The sequence below is a fragment of the Haematobia irritans genome, chromosome 5 (genome assembly GCF_050003625.1).
Source record: "Haematobia irritans isolate KBUSLIRL chromosome 5, ASM5000362v1, whole genome shotgun sequence".
NCBI lineage: Eukaryota > Metazoa > Arthropoda > Insecta > Diptera > Muscidae > Haematobia > Haematobia irritans.
The window spans coordinates 54,891,853-54,911,583 of NC_134401.1; the positions used below are offsets into that span (position 1 = coordinate 54,891,853).

Below are 19,731 nucleotides of genomic sequence, written 5' to 3' on the forward strand. Positions count from 1 at the left end.
CCAGATCGGATGAATTTTGCTTCTCCAAAAGGCACCGGAAGTCAAATCTGGGGATCTGTTCATATGGGGGCTATATATAATTATGGACTGAAATGAACCAATTCCTGCATGGTTGTTCAATACCATATACTAACATCACGTACCAAATTTAAACCGAATCGGTTGAATTTTGCTCTTCCAACGGGCTCCGGAGGTCAAATCTGGGGATCGGTTTATATGGGGCTATATATAATTATGGACCGATTTGGACCAATTTTTGCATTGGTGTTTGAGGCCATATATTAACACCACGTACCAAATTTCAACTGAATCAGATGAACTTTGGTCTTCCAAGAGGCTCCGCAAGCCAAATCCGGGGATCGGCTTATATGGGGGCTATATATAATTATGGACCGATGTGGACCAATTTTTGCACGGTTGTTAGAGATCATATGCTGACACCATGTACCAAATTTCAACCGGATCGGATGAAATTTGTTTCTCTTAGAGGCTCCGCAAGCCAAATCTGGGGATCGGTTTATTTAGGGCTATATATAATTATGGACCGATGTTGACCAATTTTTGCATGGCTGTTAGAGACCATATACTAACACCATGTACAAAATTTTAGCCGGATCGGATGAAATTTGCTTCTCTTAGAGGATCGGCAAGCCAAATTTGGGGATCGGTTTATATGGGGGCTATACGTTATTGTGCCAAGTTTCAAGTCGATAGCTTGTTTCGTTTGGAAGTTAGCGTGATTTCAACAGACGGACATGCTCAGATCGACTCAGAATTTCACCACGACCCACTTTATGGGGTCTTAGAGCAATATTTCGATGTGTTACAAACGGAATGACAAAGTTAATACACCCCCATCCTATGGTGGAGGGTATAAAAATTAAATCGTTATAACTTTTGAACATAATGATTTTTATTGAGTTTTGCAGGGAAAATTGTTTTAAGAAATATTGTTGAATATTGCGAATGATCGCAAAATTTCTATGAAAAATCATTCTGGGGGTATAATAGTATGCCACTCCGTCAAAATATCCATTTCTGATTATGTAATGTATATATTTTCTTGATCAGACATAGATATAGCTCCCATATATATCGTTCGTCCGATTTGAACTTTTATGGTCTCAAAAGCCAGAGTTTTGTCGTGACTTGCTTCAAATTTTGCACAAGGAATGCGTTTCATAGTATCACTAAGTGTACCAAATTTCATTGAAATCGGTTGAGATTTAGATATAGCTCCCATATATATTTTTTGTCTGATTTTCACTTATATGACCAAAAAGCCAGAGTTTTGTCGTGACTTGCTTCAAATTTTACACAAGGAGTACGTTTAATAGTACTGTTAATTGTGCTAAATTTGGTTGAAATCGGTTCAGATTTAGATATAGCTCCCATATATATCTTTCGCCCGATTTAGACTCATATGGTCTCAAAAGCCAGAGGTGTGCCCTGATTTGCTTCAAATTTTGCACAAGGAGTACGTTTAATAGTATCGTTAAGCGTGCTAAATTTGGTTCAAATCGGTTCAGATTTTGATATAGCTCCCGTATATATCTTTCGCCCGATTTAGACTCATATGGTCTCAAAAGCCAGAGGTGTGCCCTGATTTGCTTCAAATTTTGCATAAGGAGTACGTTTAATAGTATCGTTAAGCGTGCCAAATTTGGTTCAAATCGGTGCAGATTTTGATATAGCTCCCATATATATCTTTCGTCCGATTTGTACTTATATTACTTCAAAAGCCAGAGTTTTGCCCTGAGTTGCTTCAAATTTTGCATAAGGAGTACGTTTAATAGTATCGTTAAGTGTGCCAAAATTGGTTGAAATCGGTTCAGATTTAGATATAGCTCCCATATATATCTTTCGCCCGATTTACATCCATATGACCACGGAGGCCAAAATTATTCTCCCATTTACGTTTTTGCTCAGATAGCAGGATTATTATTCTAACTATGCAAGTCAAATTTGGTCAAAATCGGTTCATATTTAGATATAGCTCCCAAATATATGTACGCAAGAGTAGGGGAAATATGGTAGAATGTTTCATATTTTAGACCCATTTTCAATGGGAGTTTCCTCCAATTGATTCGATAGTTTCCACATAGAATACATTTAATATGCTATTTAAGTGTGTCATCTTGATCTAATATGGCCAAAATACCCACATTTTACACAAAATTCTTTGATGATTTCCCCATATCGTAGTCATACTGTCACACTGTAATGCCAAACATTCCACAGAATGGTCGAATTTTAAATAAAGCTTCGAATTGTGGAAATATTGCCCGAATTGGCCAAATAATATATCACAACCCACAATTGACCACATGTCTTGGCGAGATTTAACCAATATCCTTGTAAAATCGCCACTGCTGAGTAGCAAAAATTGTAAATATTACTAAAATTGTCCTATATCTCGAATACATATGTATCGCCCGATAAATCATAAATGCTCTTTTGTACAATTGCATCAAAATTGCTCTAGCTTTATATTTCCCATATTTATACCCTGCGCCACACTGTGGAACAGGGTATTATAAGTTATTTTTACTAACATTGTGCTTCATCCCAGGGTGTTAGCCGATTTAATTTTTAATTCTAGCGATTTTGTAGAAGTACAAAATATTGTCTCCAAATCGTTTCAGATATAAATATTTGTATATGCGAATATAAACCTTGACAATAACTCCCAACAAATTTGAAGGAGCTGAGATTGTAATACAAAATTTGATCTACATAATGGTGAAGGGTGTAATATAGTCGGCCCGCCCGACTTTACTTACTTGTTTCCTACAATAATTTTTATCCGATTTACCTGAAAATGGAAGTCTAGAGGTACATTAGATCCAGGAGCCACCGTCGTACAATGGTTAGCATCAGATGGCTTTTTTATACCCTGCGCCACACTGTGGTATTACAAGTTAGTGCATATGTTTGTAACACCCAGAAGGAGACGAGATAGACACATGGTGTCTTTGGCAATAATGCTCAGGGTGGGTCCCTGAGTCGTATAACCATGTCCGTCTGTCCGTCCGTCCGTCTGTCTGTGAACACATTTTTGTGATCAAAGTCTAGGTCGCAATTTAAGTCCAATCGCCTTCAAATTTGGCACATGTTCCTAATTTGGGTCAGAATAGAACCCTATTGATTTTGGAAGAAATCGGTTCAGATTTAGATATAGCTCCCATATATATCTTTCGCCCGATATGCACTTATATGGGCCCAGCAGCCAGAGTTTTATACCGATTTGCTTGAAATTTTGTACAAACATAACACTTAGTCGTGTAGTCAAGTGTGCAAAATTTGATTGAAATCGGTTCAGATTTAGATATAGCCTCCATATATATTTTTCGCCCGATATGGACTTATATGGCCCCAGAAGCCAGATTTTTGGCCCAATTTGGTTGAAATTGTAGGAGTACAATTAGTAATATAGTCATGTGTGCCAAATTTGATTGAAATAGGTTCAAATTTAGATATAGCTCCCATATATATGTTTTTCTGATTTCGACAAAAATGTTCAAAATACCAACATTTTTCTTGTTAAATCGCCATTGCTTAGTCGAAAAGTTGTAAAAATGACTCTAATTTTCCTAAACTTCTAATAAAGGGTGATTCTTTTGAGGTTAGGATTTTCATGCATTAGTATTTGACAGATCACGTGGGATTTCAGACATGGTGTCAAAGAGAAAGATGCTCAGTATGCTTTGACATTTCATCATGAATAGACTTACTAACGAGCAACGCTTGCAAATCATTGAATTTTATTACCTAGAAAAGTTGGCAGAAAATCCGCTTTTTTATCGACAAATTTTGTTCAGCGATGAGGCTCATTTCTGGTTGAATGGCTACGTAAATAAGCAAAATTGCCGCATTTGGAGTGAAGAGCAACCAGAAGCCGTTCAAGAACTGCCCATGCATCCCGAAAAATGCACTGTTTGGTGTGGTTTGTACGCTGGTGGAATCATTGGACCGTATTTTTTCAAAGATGCTGTTGGACGCAACGTTACGGTGAATGGCGATCGCTATCGTTCGATGCTAACAAACTTTTTGTTGCCAAAAATGGAAGAACTGAACTTGGTTGACATGTGGTTTCAACAAGATGGCGCTACATGCCACACAGCTCGCGATTCTATGGCCATTTTGAGGGAAAACTTCGGAGAACAATTCATCTCAAGAAATGGACCGGTAAGTTGGCCACCAAGATCATGCGATTTGACGCCTTTAGACTATTTTTTGTGGGGCTACGTCAAGTCTAAAGTCTACAGAAATAAGCCAGCAACTATTCCAGCTTTGGAAGACAACATTTCCGAAGAAATTCGGGCTATTCCGGCCGAAATGCTCGAAAAAGTTGCCCAAAATTGGACTTTCCGAATGGACCACCTAAGACGCAGCCGCGGTCAACATTTAAATGAAATTATATTCAAAAAGTAAATGTCATGGACCAATCTAACGTTTCAAATAAAGAACCGATGAGATTTTGCAAATTTTATGCGTTTTTTTAAAAAAAAAGTTATCAAGCTCTTAACAAATCACCCTTTACATATATATCGAGCGATAAATCATAAATAAACTTTTGCGAAGTCTTCTTAAAATTGCTTCAGATTTAAATGTTTCCCAAATTTTTTACTAACATTGTGTTCCACCCTAGTGCATTAGCCGACTTAAATTTTAAGTCTATAGATTTTGTAGAAGTCTATCAAATTCTATCCAAATCGAGTGATATTTAAATGTATGTATTTGGGACAAACCTTTATATATAGCCCCCGACACATTTGACGGATGTGAATGGTATCGGAAATTTAGATCTACATATTGGTGCAGGGTATAATATAGTCGGCCCCGCCCGACTTTAGACTTTCCTTACTTGTTTCGTATTGCAATCTTACCCACAAAATGTCGGTGGCAGTGAGTAAGACACCAATTACCATGCGATCTTTTACATTGATACAAATGCGAGAATAAAAACACCAATAGTATATAACAATGTTCGTATGCAGTGTCTTGCAATCTTAAACCAATCGACATCGTAACAACGCTCGGTAAACTAAAAACGAGGTTGGCTCTTAAGTGTGATTGCACTCAACAACAACAATTACTAGCAGTTGGCATTAGCTCAAGAGAATTGAGAGAGTGCCAAATAAGAGAATACCAAACTGCTGAGATATGGGTAACCAATTTGTGTGATTGCTCTACTACGGTGTTTTCGAGAGACCAACACTCATACTAACAAACACCGACAGTCGTCGGTTGCATTTTTTTAAATTTTTTTACCAATTGATGTTTTAAGATTGCAAATGTTGGTGTTTACTAAATACACTGGTCGGTTGCGGTAGATCGCAGCCGTTCTCTGGTTAGCATGCCCGCCTTGCATATTATTCACAAAAAAAATTTTCTGATTCAATCACGAAATTAATTGAACCAATTAATTTTTACTTGAAGTGTCTTCAAACAGTTTTAATTGGGCATAAAAAATATTTGATTAAAATCTTAATTGATTTAATTTGTAAATTTCAATTAATTTTTTAATTGATTCCATTAAAAATTTAATTTTTGTTGATTGCAAAACTCAATAATATTTTTTCAATTAAAAACGTAACAATTTTCAATTACTTTCTTATCTGACTTTGTGTTTTTAGTGAGATAAAAAAAATTGATTCTTTGAAATAAATTTTTAAAGGGTGATTTGTTAAGAGCTTGATAACTTTTTTTTAAAAAAAAACGCATAAAATTTGCAAAATCTCATCGGTTCTTTATTTGAAACGTTAGATTGGTCCATGACATTTACTTTTTGAAGATAATTTCATTTAAATGTTGACCGCGGCTGCGTCTTAGGTGGTCCATTCGGAAAGTCCAATTTTGGGCAACTTTTTCGAGCATTTCGGCCGGAATAGCCCGAATTTCTTCGGAAATGTTGTCTTCCAAAGCTGGAATAGTTGCTGGCTTATTTCTGTAGACTTTAGACTTGACGTAGCCCCACAAAAAATAGTCTAAAGGCGTCAAATCGCATGATCTTGGTGGCCAACTTACCGGTCCATTTCTTGAGATGAATTGTTCTCCGAAGTTTTCCCTCAAAATGGCCATAGAATCGCGAGCTGTGTGGCATGTATCGCCATCTTGTTGAAACCACATGTCAACCAAGTTCAGTTCTTCCATTTTTGGCAACAAAAAGTTTGTTAGCATCGAACGATAGCGATCGCCATTCACCGTAACGTTGCGTCCAACAGCATCTTTGAAAAAATACGGTCCAATGATTCCACCAGCGTACAAACCACACCAAACAGTGCATTTTTCGGGATGCATGGGCAGTTCTTGAACGGCTTCTGGTTGCTCTTCACTCCAAATGCGGCAATTTTGCTTATTTACGTAGCCATTCAACCAGAAATGAGCCTCATCGCTGAACAAAATTTGTCGGACGTAAAGCGCGAAACACATTTCGAACCGAACACTGATTTTGGTAATAAAATTCAATGATTTGCAAGCGTTGCTCGTTAGTAAGTCTATTCATGATGAAATGTCAAAGCATACTGAGCATCTTTCTCTTTGACACCATGTCTGAAATCCCACGTGATCTGTCAAATACTAATGCATGAAAATCCTAACCTCAAAAGAATCACCCTTTAATTAAAAATCAAAAAAAAAAATCCATCACTTTTTAATAGACTTACGGCCATTTTCATGTAGCTCCGTTAGACTTTAACTCCCAGTTAACAGAAAGTAGAATAGAAATATCTTCCCTCTGGTTAAGTTTAACTGAAAAAATTTTAGAAGTTAAGTTTCTTAACTGGCATATGGAATATATAGGCAAATGACATAGTAGGTTTAAAAGTTCGTTAGCTAACGTATCACTAACGGAGATTCATGAAAATGAGGGTTAGTCTTCCGAGTTTTATTAAAAAGTTAATTGTGTCAATTAATTTATTAATTGGAAATTTTTTCAACTTCAATCAAGTTTTTAATAGGAAATATTTTGGTGATATTATTTCCTGTGTAGGGTCATGGGTTTCAGTTTCGACCAACACCAAAAAGTTTTTCAGTGGTGTATTGACCCTCTCATTTCCGTGTGTTTCAAAGCTTCCCTATAGAGTTCGGTAGTTCGCGAACGAACTAGTTCAATTGAACGGGTCGCTGAAATGAGGAAGCTGAACTAGTTCGCGTCAATCTTTCTTCTCCGTTCACCTTGTCAGTTTAGCTAACTACACCCTCACAAAAAATCGCTTCTGTAACATATACTCCCAAACATATTTTGCTTCAAGCATGTACATTTTTGGGTATTGCCCAAACATTTATATGTTTGATCTCTTCCAAAATATAATATATTGGTCTAAACAATATATGTTTGGGTAGTCTAAGTTCCAAACATTTTGAATTTTTGCATCCAAACTCAATAATGTTGTCTTCTAAAAAACAATATGTTATTATGTGAACATATAATATGTTTGGAAGCATTTTGCACCCAAAAATATTATATGCTTAAAAAAATTCTCCCAAACAATATTGTGCTCAAAATTTTATTTATTTATTTATATATTTACAATCATAATGAATTATGAAAATAAACAGGTAATATAGGTGCTAACAACATAGGTTTTCGACCTGAATGCTCAAAATTTTGTTTCTGCCTAATTGTATATTCCGCCACATCTTTCTCACTTCCACGAGATTTTTTAGTTCTTAGCACCTTTTTCTGTAATACAAACATTGTAGAAGAAATTATTCAATTTTATGATTTTTATTTTATTTTAATTTTACCTTTTGCCGGACGGGGATTCGAACAGCGGACCACACAGTTTGTAAGGATCAAAGAAGTAGCTGATCAATTGCCCAAGGAAAAATAAAATGTTAATTTTGTAATAACAAGCAACAACCACCAACTTAATTCAATATCGCTCCCTGTTAAATAGCGCTCCAAGCTACTAAACACATATATGTTTATAGGCTATTTCTAAATTAATATATGTTTGCATCCAAGCATATTATATTTACAAACATTTTATGTCCCAAACATAATATGTTCTAACATATTAACATATATGTCCCAAACATGCTATGCTAGTTTATGAACATTATTTGCGTGCACTCAAAAATATTGTGTTTAAAAATTTGTGTTCCAAACATATAATGTTTATAGCCAAACATATGAAAAACAGTCTTTTTCATCCGTGTACACACAACAAATATTTGTTGTCTTCAATCTCGAAATTAATTGATCCAATTAATTTTTAATTGAAATGTTTTCAATCACAGAAATGACAAAATCAATTAAAAATTAATTTATACTATTAATTTTTGTGATTGATTTTCGTTTCAATTAGTTCAATTAATAAAATTGTTGAATCAATTAAATTTTTTTATTTCTTAAAACTCAATTCAATCAATCAATTTAATTGAAAAAAATGTTCGTGAAACTTTTTTCTGTGTAAGCCCATTATATAAGTGTGTTCGCTCAGTTATTTTCGCTTTCCTTGACAATGGGACATTTTCTGCCTTTTTTGCACATAAGCTGTTCGGGATTCTTTTCGCATGCAAGCTTTATCTAATTGGCACTAAATTGGAAATCTAAAGTTATGTTAGGTTTAGGAGATTTGTGAAAGTTAATTTATATCGGTAAGAGTTAAATATAAAAACCAAATTTCTTTTTCTATGAATGTTATTGGGTTTCTAAACATAAAAAATAAATTCAAAACTGCTCCAAGATTACCCATGCTCTGAAATGCTAGAAATGTAAAGTTAACTTGCAATCATTCCCTTGGCCCATAGTCCCAGTTTTAATACACAGCCATCCAACCTACAACTAAACTACCTTACCTAACCTATCTTTATTCCATGTTGAGGTCTTTAATTATCTCGAAATAACAATCCTTCACATTTGTAGGCCATAAAAGCCAGAAATCAATTACATGTCGTCAACACGTTGTTCCGGGTGGAACAAAAACGTAACGATGAACTCAATAGCCAACTAAAATATTCTCAAGAGAACTTGAATTCAACGAAATCGTCATGTGAAACTTTGGCTAATTCGATAGAAATACTAAAATCTGAAAAGTCATTGCTCGAACAACAGAATCAAGCCAAGGACCAAGAACTTGAAAACTTTAATTACCTTTTTACTCAATCAAAATCTGATCTTTTGAATATGATGGTTGCTCAACAAGATTTACAACGTAAATTATCTATGGAACAGGCTGAAGTACAAAAATTGCAAACTCAAAAAATGGATCTCATTAATGAAGTAAGTACTATTTAGAAAGTCAACAAAGGGTAAAAGTAAATTAAAAATCTATTTACAGATTTTTGAATTGAAATTTACCTCAGAAGAAACCCAGCAGCAACTTAACAACCAAATAGCACAAAAATTTACTGAAATTGAATCGTATGAAGAGAAAATTCAAGAACTGCAAGAAAATATAATATTTTTAAAGTAGTAAGTTATAATTTATCCATGTTATTAATTTAAATCATAATCATAACAGGTTGGTTGATAAGTCCCCGGTCTAACAAAGAAATACACATTTTTTATACCCTTCACCACTACTGTGGTACAGGGTATAATAAGTTTGTGCATTTGTATATAACGTCAAGAAATAATTGTCATAGACCCATCTTTTAGTATACCGATCGGCTTAGAATTAAATTCTGAGTCGATTTAGCGATGCCCGTCTGTCTGTCTGTCTGTCCGTCCGTCTGTCTGTATATGTAATTTTGTGCACAAAGTACAGGTCGCAGTTTAAGTCCGATCGACCTCAAATTTGACATAACGTCTTTCTTCGGGTAGAAGACAATCGCTATTGATTTTGGAAAAAATCGGTTCAGATTTAGATATAGCTGCCATATATAGTTATCACCGATTTGATCATAATTCACGTATTTATGAACCGACGTTCTTCAAATTTTGTACATCTGAATGTTTTGTCAGTCCCGTAAAAACTGCCAAATATCAGTTAAATCGGTTCAGATTTATATATAGCTCCCATATATATCTTTCGTCCGATTTGGACTTATATGGCCCCAAAAGCGAGAGTTTTGCCCTGATTTGCTTCAAATTTTGCACAACGAGTACGTTTAATAGTATCGTTAATTGTGCCAAATTTAGTTGAAATCGGTTCAGATTTAGATATAGCTCCCCTATATATCTTTCGTCCGATTTTGACTTATATGGCTTCAAAAGCCAGAGTTTTGCCCTGATTTGATTAAAATTTTGTACAAGGAGTACGTTTAATAGTATCGTTAATTGTGCCAAATTTAGTTGAAATCGGTTCAGATTTAGATATAGCTCCCATATATATCTTTCGCCCGATTTTGACTTATATGGGCCCAAAAGCCAGAGTTTTGCTCTGATTTGCTTCAAATTTTGCACAACAAGTACGTTTAATAGTATTGTTAAGTGTGCTTAATTTGGTTAAAATCGGTACCGATTTAAATATAGCTCCCATATATATCTTTCATCCGATTTGGATTTATATGGCCTCAAAAGCCAGAGTTTTGCCCTGAGTTGCTTGAAAATTTGCACAAGAAGTACGTTTTATAGTATCGTTAATTGTGCAAAATTTAGTTGAAGTCGGTTCAGATTTAGATATAGCACCCATATATATCATTCGCCCGATTTGGACTAATATGCCCACAGAGGCAAAAGTGCTACTCTGATTTACGTGAAATTTTGCAGAGGAAGTAGAATTGAACTTGAAGAATTAAGATTTTGCATATGCGTGTTTATTTTGGTTGAAATCGGTTCAGATTTTGATATAGCTCCCATATATATCTTTCGCCCGATTTTCCGTCATATGACCATAGAGGACAAAGTTGTTATCCGATTTACGTGAAATTTTGCACAGGGAGTAGATTCAACATAGTAACTATGCATGTGAAATTTGATTGCAATCGGTGCAGATTTCGATATAGATTCCATATATATGTTTTTCCTATTTGGCCTAACTGGCCGAAATACCTACATTTTCCTTATCAAATCGCCACTGCTAAGTCGAAAACTTATCAAAATGACTCAAATTTTCCTACTACTCTATTACACATCTATCGACCGATAAATCATAAATACACTTTTGCGAAGTTGCCTCGAAATTGGTTCATATTTAAATGTTTCCTATATTTTTTTACTAACATTGTGTTCCACCTCAGCGCATTAGCCGACTTAAATGTAAAATCTATAAGTATTGCAGAATTCTGTACAGATCTGCTCAGATATACAGAATATATGTGTATGGATTCATATAGCATCCAACACATTTGACGGATGTGATATGGTATCGAAAATTTCGATCTACAAAGTGGTGCAGGGTATAATATAGTCGGCCCCGCCCGACTTTAGACTTTCCTTACTTGTTTGATACCATTTTGGTAGTACTCCTTCGGTTTTGCCTCAAAATAGGCCTCAGTTTCGGCGATCACCTCTTCATTGCAGCCAAATTTTTTCCCTGGGAGCATCCTTTTGAGGTCTGAGAACAAGAAAAAACGCTGGGGCCAGATCTGGAAAAATTCGGTGGGTGGGGAAGCAATTCGAAGCCCAATTTATGAATTTTTGCCATCGTTCTCAATGACTTGTGGCACGGTGCGTTGTCTTGGTGGAACAACACTTTTTTCTTCTTCATAAGGGGTCGTTTTGCCGCGATTTCGACCTTCAAACGCTCCAATAACGCCATATAATAGTCACTGTTGATGGTTTTTCCCTTCTCAAGATAATCGATAAAAATTATTCCATGCGCATCCCAAAAAACAGAGGCCACTACTTTGCCAGCGGACTTTTGAGTCTTTCCACGCTTCGGAGACGGTTCACCGGTCGCTGACCACTCAGTCGACTGTCGATTGGACTCAGGAGTGTAGTGATGGAGCCATGTTTCATCCATTGTCACATATCGATGGAAAAACTCGGGTGTATTACGAGTTAACAGCTGCAAACACCGCTCAGAATCATCAATACGTTGTTGTTTTTGGTCAAATGTGAGCTCGCGCGGCACCCATTTTGCACAGAGCTTCCGCATATCCAAATATTGATGAATGATATGACCAACACGCTCCTTTGATATCTTTAAGGCCTCTGCTATCCCGATCAACTTCATTTTACGGTCATTCAAAATCATTTTGTGGTTTTTTTTAATGTTTTCGTCGGTAACCACCTCTTTCGGGCGTCCACTGCGTTCACCGTCCTCCGTGCTCATTTCACCACGCTTGAATTTTGCATACCAAATTGGTATGCAAAATTCAAGGTATTACCAATCAATTATTGTTGATTTCCCTGGGGCAGAGTCCGGAAACTCATTATCAAGCCAAGTTTTTCCTTCCACCGTATTTTTTCCCTTCAGAAAACAGTATTTTATCAAAACACGAAATTCCCTTTTTTCCATTTTTTTTCACAATAACAAAAGTTGCTTCACAAAAGACGCTCTATCTCACAAAGTAATTGACTTACAGACGTCAAATGTTGACACGAATCATTTGAAGGTTGGTACTATATAAAAATAATATGCATTTAATACTAGACCGGGGACTTATCAGCCAACCTGTTATATAAATAATTATGATTAATTTATGTATGATTATGATTTTACTTAAAATATATAAAAATTTCGTGAACCATAGTAAAAAAATTTAACTTACAGAAGGTAAAACTGTCGTAAGGGCCAAATCATGGTCATTTTTACTACCATTTAAGAAAAATATAAAGTTTTATATAATAAGTGTAAGTAAAAATTTCGTTACTGGCACGAAAAACTAACCAAATCTTTGTAATTTCAAACTACATCAGAGTACACCTCTTCCCAGCAAAAAAAAAATTGGAAGTTGTTCCACAAACATTTCTTTTAAAGCGCATCCCGGAATCCCCCACCAACTTTTTTCCACTTCCGATGCAGTCCTTTTGGATAAGTCTTAGAAAGTACGGAATTAGGCCGTTTTAAGTGAAAAATCATCCCCGCTGGGATTTGACTTTTTCCCTTCCATGGAAGTTCTTTTGAAAAGGTTTTGCAAATAACGATAATTTTTAGTTTTTTTTTGTTGATTTTTAATGGATAGTTATACAAAAATATATGCCGACAAAAATAAAAACGATGCATAACATAAAAAATATTTTTTGGAAAAATATTTAATAAAAAAATTCCGCTGGTGAACTTGAAGAACATCTTAGAAAGTAGTTAGAATGTCATGCCGTGGTGTCATATTACGATCACATCACAAACGTTTTGATGCATCGTATTCAATTGCGTTTGTGGCTGAGTGTGCTAAGGCGGTCTGTTATGGTGCCAACAGACCCAAGTTCAACCCCCGGTGGAAGCGAAGAAGTTTTTCAATTTGCAAAAATTAGTTAATAAGAAAATAAAAGTGTAACAAAAAAATACTGATAAAAATAAAAAGTGAAATTGAAAAAATTTGTTTTTTAGTTTTTATACCCTAAACCACATAGTGGTCAGGGTATAATAAGTTTGATCGGCCAAAAAATGTGCCTACCAGAAATATTGATTTTAGACCCCATAAAATATATACCGATCGACTCAGAATCACCTCCTGAGTCGATCTAGCGCTTGGTGACCGTCCGTCCATCCGTCTGTCCATGTATTTGTTGTTCACAGGATTCCGGTCGCAATTATTAACCGATTTTGATGAAATTTGGTACAGGAAGTTTTTTGGGCACAAGGATGAATGCTATTGAATTTGGAAGAAATCGGATCAAATTTAGATATAGCTCCCATATATATGTATCGCCCGATTTCGACAAATGGGGTCGCGTTTTTTCAAACGGATCGTCACCAAATTTGGCAAAAGGTAATCTTTTCCATCGCCCTTCAAGTCTGCAAAATTTCATCCAAATCGGTTCAGATTTAGATATAGTTTTCATATAAAGGGTGATTTGTTAAGAGTTTGATAACTTTAAAAAAAAAAAACGCATAAAATTTGCAAAATCTCATCGGTTCTTTATTTGAAACGTTAAATTGGTCCATAACATTTACTTTTTGAAGATAATTTCATTTAAATGTTGACCGCGGCTGCGTCTTAGGTGGTCCATTCGGAAAGTCCAATTTTGGGCAACTTTTTCGAGCATTTCGGCCGGAATAGCCCGAATTTCTTCGGAAATGTTGTCTTCCAAAGCTGGAATAGTTGCTGGCTTATTTCTGTAGACTTTAGACTTGACGTAGCCCCACAAAAAATAGTCTAAAGGCGTCAAATCGCATGATCTTGGTGGCCAACTTACCGGTCCATTTCTTGAGATGAATTGTTCTCCGAAGTTTTCCCTCAAAATGGCCATAGAATCGCGAGCTGTGTGGCATGTAGCGCCATCTTGTTGAAACCACATGTCAAGCAAGTTCAGTTCTTCCATTTTTGGCAACAAAAAGTTTGTTAGCATCGAACGATAGCGATCGCCATTCACCGTAACGTTGCGTCCAACAGCATCTTTGAAAAAATACGGTCCAATGATTCCACCAGCGTACAAACCACACCAAACAGTGCATTTTTCGGGATGCATGGGCAGTTCTGGTTGCTCTTCACTCCAAATGCGGCAATTTTGCTTATTTACGTAGCCATTCAACCAGAAATGAGCCTCATCGCTGAACAAAATTTGTCGATAAAAAAGCGGATTTTCTGCCAACTTTTCTAGGGCCCATTCACTGAAAATTCGACGTTGTGGCTCGTTAGTAAGTCTATTCATGATGAAATGTCAAAGCATACTGAGCATCTTTCTCTTTGACACCATGTCTGAAATCCCACGTGATCTGTCAAATACTAATGCATGAAAATCCTAACCTCAAAAGAATCACCCTTTATATGTATCGCCCGATTTTCCCAAATTTGGCCACAAAACCTTTATTTATCAACCGATCTTACTCAAAGTTGGCTAAATATAATCTTCTATAGCACTAACTATATGTGCAAAAAATCATCGAAATCGGTTCAGATTTAGCTATAGCTCCCATATATATGTACCGCCCGATTTTTATAAATTTAGCTATAAAACCCTTATTTATCAACCGATCTTATCCAAATTTGACTAAATGTAGTATTTTATAGCACTAACTATATGTGCAAAAAATCATCGAAATCGGTTCAGATTTAGATATAGCTCCCATATATATGTATAGCCCGATTTTCCCAAATTTGGCCATAGAAACCTTATTTATTAACCGATCTTACTAAAAGTTGGCTAGATCTAGTCCTCTGTAGCACTAACTACATGTGCAAAATTTCATCGAAATCGGTTCAGATGTAGATATAGCTCCCATATATGTATCACCCGAATTTGAAAAATTCGTCCCTAATAACCTTATGTTTGACCATACAGGCCTCATTTCTTAACTGATCTTACTCAAATCTTGCACAAGGTAACCTTTTGTGGTATTAATCAAACCCGCAAAATATTATGCAAATTGGTTCAGATTTATATATAGCTTCCATATATATGCATCGCTCGATTTTCCCAAATTTGACCATAATACTCTTATTTATTAACCAATGTTACTCAAATTTCAAATTTTGATGTACTAGCCGATCGTACTTTTACGTACTTGTAGCTCTTACATAAGAATATTGCTCGATTTTTACAAATTTGGATTTATTACCCACACTAATTGAGCGATTTTCTCTTTTTTAATAATGGGCTCAATATTAGTGGCATACTAACTCCGCAGGTGCAATATCAACTACAGCCAGTGTTGCTAGAAGTAGGGGAAATTCCCTATATGTCGGTTTTTTCTAATATTTAGCGTCTTATAGGGACGAAGGGTCACAATGTAGGGGCATTTTCACTCAACACAATTTGTAATAATTTTTACATTTTGGTGGCTCTAGAGGAATAAATTAGAAGCCGGCAAGGCTTGATCTTTAACAATGTGTGGTAACAACAGTTACCACTCGTGCCAAAAAAAATCTAACAAAGTTTGAAGATTACCACAAATCTACCAAACAAATATTTCTATAGAAATTTTTGTCAAAACTTTATTCCTGTAGAAAATTTTGTCAAAATTGTATTTCTATAGAAATTGCTTTTCAAAATATTATTTCTATAAAAAATTTTCTCAAAATGTTATTTCTATGAAATTTTTTCTCAAAATTTTATTTCTATAGAATTTATAAAAATTTTATTTCTATAGAAAAAATTTCTCCAAAAAAATTGTTTTAGAAACTTTTGCAAAATTTTATTTCTATAGAGATTTAACAAAAAAATACTATTTTTGGTAGAATTCTACCAACTGTGGCAACCGCGGTGGTAATACAAATTTATTTTCTAGGTTACATACGTTGCATTTTCATGTTTTAGATAATAAAGTACTTAGAACCGTTTTTGTTTTGTAAAATTTTTTTAAATTTAACGAAAAATATTGTAGGGAAAATTGTTGAAGAATGTATGTTTTTTTCTCATTATAGGGTAAACCCAACATTTACCGTGACAACACTGACCATGAGCTATAGTCAGATTAAGACAAAGCACACATAAACATGCACCCCTTAATTTTCTTAAATATGCAACTGCGGTTTATATCCCAGACCTATATCAATGTTACCCCACAAATGCTTATGATTACTAATTCCGTAAGGGTGGTTTAGGGTATGATATAGTCGGCACCGCCCGTCTTTCTACTTTACTTACTTGTTTTTATACCCTCCATCATAGGATGGGGGTATATTAACTTTGTCATTCCGTTTGTAACACATCGAAATATTGCTCTAAGACCCCATAAAGTATATATATTCTGGGTCGTGGTGAAATTCTGAGTCGATCTAAGCATGTCCGTCCGTCCGTCCGTCCGTCTGTTGAAATCACGCTAACTTCCGAACGAAACAAGCTATCGACTTGAAACTTGGCACAAGTAGTTGTTATCGATGTAGGTCGGTTGGTATTGAAAATGGGCCATATCGGTCCACTTTTACGTATAGCCCCCATATAAAGGGACCCTCAGATTTGGCTTGTGGAGCCTCTAACAGAAGCATATTTCATCCGATCCGGCTGAAATTTGGTATATGGTGTTGGTATATGGTCTCTAACAACCATGCAGAAATTGGTCCACATCGGTCCATAATTATATATAGCCCCCATATAAACCGATCCCCAGATTTGGCTTGCGGAGCCTCAAAGAGAAGCAAATTTCATCCGATCCGGCTGAAATTTGGTACATGATGTTGGTATATGGTCTCTAATAACCATGCAAAAATTGGTCTACATCGGTCCATAATTATATATGGACCCCATATAAACCGATCTCCAGATTTGGCTTGCGAAGCCCCAAAGAGAAGCAAATTGCATCCGATCCGGCTGAAATTTGGTACTTGGTATTGTTATATGGTCTCTAATAACCATGCAAAAATTGGTCCACATCGGTTCATAATTATATATAGCCCCCATATAAGCCGATCCCCAGATTTGGCTTGCGAAGTCTCCAAGAGAAGCAAATTTCACCCAATCCGGTTGTAATTTTGAACATGGTGTTAGTATATGATCTTTAACAACCGTGCCAGAATTGGTCCATATCGGTCCATAATTATATATAGCCCCCATATAAAACATTCTCCAGATTTGACCTCCGGAGCCTCTTGGAGGAGCAAAATTCATCCGATCCGGTTCAAATTAGGAACGTGATGTTAGTATATGGTCGCTAACAACCATACAACAATTGGTCCAATCACTCAAAAATTGGTCCATATCGGTTCATAACCATGGTTGCCACTAGAGCCAAAATTAATCTACCAAAATTTTATTTCTATAGAAAATTTTGTCAAAATTTTATTTCTATAGAAAATTTTGTCAAAATTTTATTTCTAGAGAAAATTTTGTTAAAATTTTATTCGGTTCACAATAAAATTTTCATCATTGTCAAAATTTTATTTCTATAGAAAATTTTGTTCAAATTTTATTCGGTTCATAATCATGGTTGCCACTCGAGCCAAAAATAATCTACCAAGATTTTCTTTCTATAGAATATTTTGTCAAAAATCTATTTCTAGAGAAAATTTTGTTAAAATTTTATTTCTGTAGAAATTTTTATCAAAATTTTCTTTCTATAGAAAATTTTGTCAAAATTTTTATTTCTATAGAAAATTTTATTTCTATAGAAAATTTAGTTAAAATTTTATTTCTGTAGAAAATTTTGTCAAAATTTTGTGTCTACTTTGTCAAACTGAATTATATACGTATTGGATCGATCTTTTTTGATTTAATATATACCACGTATGGACTTACATACAATTTAGAAGATGGTGTTAGGAGGTTTTAAGATACCTTGCCATCGGCAAGCGTTACCGCAACTTAAGTAATTCGATTGTGGATGGCAGTGTTTAGAAAAAGTTTCTACGCAATCCATGATGGAGGGTACATAAGCTTCGGCCTGGCCGAACTTACGGCCGTATATACTTGTTTTTTTTTTTTTTTAATTTCTTCATCCAAATGAACTCCCAAGGCACAACTTCTAAAGCAATGCAAAGAATCCAAAAATGGAGTACTTCCGTCCTATGATAAGCCCATGTAAAATTCATTGGAATGATCCAAGTTTGCACAACTTTCGGATCACAAATTGGGGATCCAAACTACGTTTTGGAAGCTGTTTCTTTGCTGGGCTGTATTAAAAACTCGAATTTAAGTGTGTACAAAGCTTTTTTCCCTGTATAATTTTATAAATCACTTTATACCCTCCACCATAGGATGGGGGTATATTAACTTTGTCATTCCGTTTGTAACACATCGAAATATTGCTCTAAAACCCCATAAAGTATATATATTATCGGTCGTGGTGAAATTCTGAGTCGATCGGTCTGTTGAAATCACGCTAACTTCCGAACGAAACAAGCTATCGACTTGAAACTTGGCACATGTAGTTGTTATTGATGTAGGTCGGATGGTATTGCAAATGGGCCAAATCGGTCCACTTTTACGTATAGCTTCCATATAAACGGACCCCCAAATTTGGCTTGCAGACCCTCTAAGAGAAGCAAATTTCATCCGATCCGGCTGAAATTTGGTACATGGTGGTACATGGTCTCTAACAACAACGCAAAAATTGGTCCACATCGGTCCATAATTATATATAGCCCCCATATAAACCTATCCCCCGGTTTGGCTTTCGGAACCTCAAAGAGAAGCAAATTTCATCCGATCCGGCTGAAATTTGGTACATGGTCTTTGTATATGGTCCTTAACAACCATGCAAAAATTGGTCCACATCGGTCCAAATTATATATAGCCCCCATATAAACCGATCCCCAGATTTGACCTCCGGTGCCTTTTGGAGAAGCAAAATTCATCCGATCTGGTTGAAATTTGGTACGTGGTGGTAGTGTATGATATTTAACAACCATGCCAAGAGTGGTCCATATCAGTCCATAATCATATATAGCCCCCATATAAACCGATCCCGACATTTGGTTTTGGAGCCTCTTGGAGGAGCAAATTTCATCCGAGTCAGTTGAAATTTGGTACATTGTGCTAGTATATGGCCGTTAACAAACATTGTGCTAGTATATGGCCCTCAGATAAATCGATCCCCAATCACACAAAAATTGGTCCATATCAAGTTCATAACTGTATAGAGCCCCCATATAAGCGATCCCCATATTTCAATTTTGGCTCTCTACGTACCGTGCAAAAGTCCATATCGATTCGTTATTATTTGTAGACTTACCTATACATACCTTTTTTGTCTAATATATACCACGTATGGACTAACTAACAATTTAGAAAACGATGTTAAGAAGTTGTAAGATACCACAACCCAATTAAGTCGATTGTGGATGACAGTCTTT

General features: G+C 35.6%; 1 protein-coding gene across 1 annotated transcript in view; it reads left to right on the plus strand.

Annotated features, from left to right (window-relative positions):
- The window catches only part of LOC142241215 (uncharacterized), a 28,231-nt gene that overhangs the window by 7,206 nt on the left and 1,294 nt on the right, over positions 1-19,731 (plus strand). Inside the window, exons 3-4 of the mRNA XM_075312960.1 lie at positions 8,876-9,232; positions 9,291-9,424. Coding sequence (XP_075169075.1) covers positions 8,876-9,232; positions 9,291-9,424 — 491 coding nt within the window. The remainder of the gene's footprint in view (positions 1-8,875; positions 9,233-9,290; positions 9,425-19,731) is intronic.